Below are 5272 nucleotides of genomic sequence, written 5' to 3'. Positions count from 1 at the left end.
TGGACAAAAAATATGTTGAAAGCAATTTTCTCTTATCTTCGCTTTGTTCCTTAATATAACTACTTGAAAATCCCCTTACAATCATGAATCCAGTTTTGAAGGACTATCTCCCTGTGTGAGCTTGCACCACTAGTTACTAAAGAACGAAATGGCTGGCCTCCGGTTGTACTTTTAAATAACTGTTTGAAGTTTAACGAAATGGTTGTACCAAGGCCTCATTTGAAACAGGTGTAAATTTTGTGTGTCCACTGGTATTCAGATCAAGTTTGAGCTAAATACCCATGGCCACACAAATTTTACACCCATTCCAAACATCCCTGGATTAAAAAAATATCTCAAAAGCAAAAAAAAAAAGGCAAAACAAATTTCTAATGTGATTTTATCTCTGCACCGAAAATTTGACACAGGCGTGGAAGGTGAGGCGTCAATTTCATGATGTCAATATTCAAATCACAGCACAAGCCCACAAGGGCTAATGGAAGCATATCATTTGAGAAATCAAAAACAAAATCCATGGCGTTTTGGGCATTTTGGTAGAACGCAACTCCGAAAAAACACTTGTGTAAATTAGCTAATAGCAAAGCAAAAAACAGACCAAACAACAAAAGTGATACACCACATACCGCAACTAATCACAGAACCAAATAATTGGCATGAAGCATGGATTGCATGAGTACACATGGGGAGGCACGAAATACTTCTATGACCCGAAAGTATGCTACAACCTACTCCGTACCAAGGACTCCAGGGTGTGGAAGATCACATTTAATCGGAGACAAGACACCGCGATGCACTACAACAGCTGATCAACAGAGTAACCTGTTGACCTCCCTCTTCAGCCACAGAGCGCGAAGCCTCGGCTCATACGAGAGGAAGATCTCCCGGTTCACCGCATCCTTGAAGACATCAGCAGCTAGAACCCTGACCTGATCAGACACATCAGTCATAGAATGCAGAGCCTTGATACACCTTGAAATCGAGAACTGCTCGCCGTCCTTTTTGGTTTGTTCTTTCGTGCGAGCCTGTTTCATTCTGAAGTCTAGATAAGCCTCCATGGTTTGCTGGATGTCAGACGCCTTACGCTTCTTGCGCTTGTCCTTTTGCGGTTCTATGCAGGAGCTTGACTGTGCGGGCTCATCGGCTCTTTGTTGTGGCTTTGGGTCTGCCCCAGGCTGTGGTCTTTCCAATGCCTCTTCATCGTGATTTTGCAGAAGATCAACATCTTCCAGACCTTGTGATCCTAGCTCCAGAGTTCTCTGCAGTGCGATGATATTGTTCTCACCCTCATCGATGCTTCCAGGAACCAGTGCAGAAAGTCTTCTAGACATGCTTCGCAGTGTGCTGGTGTTGTTGTCTTCCTCGTCAATATTGCCAACCCCTTCAGGAATATCCCCTATCATGGTAGCAGATTGGTTAAGTTGTGTTGCCCTTTCAACAATGCTTCTGAACAAATTAGAAAGGGAAGAAAATTACTTTCAAGCAACATCTCCAGCGACTGAAGCAATGGAAAACTCTTACTTTGGTACTTCCGCGCTTTTGGTGACTCCTAGTAATATAAAATGAACGGTCAAATATCACTTGGTCATATGAATAATCAGTAGAGTAGGAGTTAGAATCTCACATCAATTATCTCATCCCATATTTCATCTGTTGTTCTGATCATAGAAGCATTCTGGTCCCATGAAACACCATCACGCTGGAGGATGGATTTTATCAATTTATAGTCTTTCTTCAGCTGAGTCTCATGTTCCTGAATTTGAACTTTGGTAAACCCTGCATCTGGGTGCCTATCATTAAAATCTTTAACAATTTTCTTCCATCCCTCACTTCTCCATCCGTTTGGAGTCCTATAGTGCGAATTATTGTTCTCATGTAGTATATCAATAAGCCCCTTTTCAAACTTCATCACCCACCTTGCTCTGTTTGCCATTTAACCTTTGAACAAGCTACAAAGCACGAACGGTATTGCTCAGCTAACGTCAGTCAAAGACAAATAAATAAATCAATCAAGTAGCCAGTAGTGCAGTTGATTTAAACAAAAAAAATTGAGTCAGCATTATTTAATCCATGTACTCCCACCGTACCATAATATAAGATGTTATTACAACTGATACTCACATATAGGATGGAGGGAGTACTATACATTGGATAGTTGGGTCAGCCGGCACTCCTATCTTTCTTGTGACGACTATAGGAAATGCATTAGATTCAAGGACAGGTAACATTTACGCCGGATCCAACAATATATCCCCCAATGATGAAAGAAAAAAAAATCATACTGTGTTAGTAGCATTGATATTCCAATCCAGCAATTTTAGCTCGTTAGAAGATGATTTAAAGACCACTGGATACGAGAAAGGCCCTTCCTACAAATGATGCCACCCAACCATTCAAAGCAACATGAGCTCTCAAGGCAAAACATTATCCTAAAGCAGAGTTCAAAATGTCAAAACAAATAAGAGCATTATCCTCTTCTTGCTTCTGGGGCAGGACCGCAGGAATATGGGATTTCAGCAACGAGTAGAGCGGACTAGCATCGGCAACAATGCATGTGATAAATTGACTCGTAGACGAGCAACCGAAACAAAGGGGTGGAATACTGAACCCCCTACATTTTTTCTTCTGAAAAAAATAAATTGCCATCAGATAGTTCGACTCGAGGGTAACAACTAACAACACCAAAATAGACGCAGATGGACAATCCTATCAATGGGATGGAGTTCACTACGATCAACCTTGAGTAAGAAAGATCTGGCTGAATTCGATTGGTTCACAGGGAACAAATTACCGGAGCAAAACGAACAGCAATCCGAGCAAGCTAGGGTTTTCTTACCAACCAACCAAAGGAGCAGCGTCGAGTGGACCTTCCTCTCCACACCGACCCAGTCGGGTGGAAGGGAAGGAAGAGGACGCCTGCTTGCCTGGTAAGCCTGCTTCGGTCGAGATCTATGGCGGGTTTGACTGGCGGCGCGACCGGAGGAAGCCGGCGGCGTTGGAGCTAAGGGAAGAGGAATATTTTCCTCTTTCTGGGTAGGCTCGCTGAGTTTGGGTTTTTCCGAGGGTGGGAATGGAAAAAGTTTGGTTGGATTATCTCTTCATTCATTGTTTGGATGGTGGTGGATTGGGAGACACCGAGAAGGTAGTGGGTTGGGCTGGGTTGGGTTGAGATAAACAGCGCTGCACGCCCTGCCGTTCTAAAGCAGGGGGACTGGGATTTGGGAGACAGATAGGGTGTTAGAATTAATGGGCTAGGCTCATAGCAATTTCTGAAATCTCAAAGCCCATGTGTAAAATGGCAAGTGGTGGTGCTAAGTTTAGTCCCACCTTGGAAGTTGAAGAAGAGTTGGACCTCTTTATATAGTGGGTTCTCTCCACCGGGCAAACCACACGCGCGCGCGCGCTCGCCTCGCCTGGCCTGGCCGTGGCGTGGCGTATATGCGACATGCGCGTGAATGGTCCGCCGAAATCCGGTCCGTCTCCTTGCAGGAGCGCAGCTTCCTTTTGCCGTTTTATTTTTATGTCTTGGCAGACAAGTTTTTGATTTCTTGTCCGGTAAGTATACGAATTAGAAACCGAGTCGGTTTGGGATTGTGGTCGCGACACAATACCGCCTCTGGTCCTAATATATATACAGCTACCGGCTGCGGCCAGAGACACACCGAAAAAACACCTAGGGTTTTGCCTCATCTCACAACTTGCGCCGCCATCGTAGTCTACTCCATCCCAAACGCCGGCGTGCATCGGCGCGTGGGAGAGCAGGTCTCCGGAACCGTTCGTCTTTGCGATCCTGCACCGGGAGAGGACGAATTAGGTTTTTGGGAAGCGCTGTGCGCGACTGCTTAAATTCGTCATCACGGGTCGTCTTCCGTCCAAGTCGGGCGGTGCTACTCATCGTCGTATTCATCGCCGTCAGCAGCAGATCGTCGCCAACATCGTCATCAACACTGTCACACCCATAATAGCTAACGATCAGTACGTCCAACATCCTCTGTTCATGTCTGTTTCTACAGCTATTGTTACGTGTTTGCTGCTGTTATGCATGTCTTGCTGTTCTTCTAGTTTGCTAGATTATTGCATGCTAGTATCTCTTCTAGTCATGAATTATTTACTGGAATTAATCATGAACTTCCCTAATATTCCAACAATCCAAAAACCTAATTATAGGCAATTTCCTGAGTTAACTATGGCTGGATTTGCTGATGCACTGAGGCCGGATAAGTTTACCGGTGTGCACTTTAAGAGGTGGCAGGTGAAGATCACGCTCTGGCTTACTGCTCTGAAAGTTTTCCACGCTAGTGTTGGTGCTCCAGAGGGAATGACCGACGAAGATCGGAGAAAATTCCAGGAAGCCAATACTATGTTTGTGGGATGCATTCTGAGTGTTCTTGCTGACCGTCTGTGTGATGTGTACATGCACATAAACGACGGAAAAATTCTGTGGGATGCACTGAATGCAAAATTCGGTGCAACAGATGCAGGCAGTGAACTGTACATCATGGAGAGTTTTCATGACTACAAGATGGTGAATAACCGTTCTGTGGTTGAACAAGCTCATGAGATACAGTGCATTGTGAAGGAACTTGAACTCCTTAAATGTGTTCTACCCGACAAATTCGTGGCTGGGTGCATGATTGCAAAGTTGCCTCCTTCATGGAGGAATTTCGCCACAACTCTGAAGCATAAGAGATAGGAGATATCAGTTGAAAATCTGATTGCATCTCTTGATGTTGAAGAAAAAGCTCGGGCTAAAGATACCACTGAAAAAGGAGGTGAGGTTCAGCCTACTGCTAACATGGTGCAGAGGTACCCACAGAACAAGAACAAAGGGAAGAACAAACCTGTTTTCAACAAGCCTACCAAGACTACTACCTTCAAGAAGAAGAAGTTCAACAAGGCTGAGCTAGAGTGCTACGCCTGTGGGAAGCCTGGACACTTTTCCAAGGAATGCCCTGAACGTGCAGACCGCAGAGGGAAAACAAGCTCCAAGACTGTCAACATGGTGACCGCTAGCAATACTGATGGGTATGGTAATTTACCTATTGTGCTTTCAGTATTTCAATCATCTTCGTGGTGGATTGATTCGGGTGCTAACGTTCATGTGTGTGCTGACATCTCCCTGTTTACTTCTTATCAGGTCGCAAGGGATTCTTCCGTCCTAATGGGGAATGGGTCACATGCTTCTGTTCGTGGCATTGGCACGGTGGATCTGAAGTTTACTTCGGGAAAAATCGTGCAACTAAGGAACGTGCAGCATGTCCCTACTATGAACAAG

General features: G+C 44.8%; 1 protein-coding gene across 2 annotated transcripts; it reads right to left on the bottom strand.

The window, feature by feature from the left end:
- Window positions 1–629: 629 nt before the first annotated feature.
- On the bottom strand, window positions 630–3136 carry LOC123053562 (uncharacterized). Of its 2 annotated transcripts, none has more exons than XM_044477029.1 (4): window positions 2834–3136; window positions 1622–1946; window positions 1474–1546; window positions 630–1393 (listed from the first exon to the last, which is right to left on the bottom strand). In XM_044477029.1, exons 2-4 carry the CDS (start codon window positions 1928–1930, stop codon window positions 807–809), a joined length of 969 nt encoding a protein of 322 aa, XP_044332964.1. In that variant the 5' UTR covers window positions 1931–1946; window positions 2834–3136; the 3' UTR covers window positions 630–806. The 2 variants fall into 2 exon arrangements, with proteins under 2 accessions (XP_044332964.1, XP_044332965.1); XM_044477030.1 differs by lacking the exon at window positions 2834–3136 and adding an exon at window positions 2119–2194.
- Window positions 3137–5272: the final 2136 nt, after the last annotated feature.

This window comes from Triticum aestivum, chromosome 2D (genome assembly GCF_018294505.1).
Source record: "Triticum aestivum cultivar Chinese Spring chromosome 2D, IWGSC CS RefSeq v2.1, whole genome shotgun sequence".
Classification (NCBI taxonomy): domain Eukaryota; kingdom Viridiplantae; phylum Streptophyta; class Magnoliopsida; order Poales; family Poaceae; genus Triticum; species Triticum aestivum.
Note: the sequence above shows the minus strand (reverse complement) of the source record. Positions and strands in the feature narration are given on the sequence as shown.

Coding starts and splice junctions, on each gene's coding strand:
- LOC123053562 (XM_044477029.1), bottom strand. CDS start 1,930: ATGGCAAACAGAGCAAGGTGGGTGATGAAGTTTGAAAAGGGGCTTATT. Junction 1,547..1,621: donor TATGGGATGAGATAATTGAT/GTGAGATTCTAA, acceptor TTATATTACTAG/GAGTCACCAAAAGCGCGGAA. Junction 1,394..1,473: donor GCTGGAGATGTTGCTTGAAA/GTAATTTTCTTC, acceptor CTACCATGATAG/GGGATATTCCTGAAGGGGTT.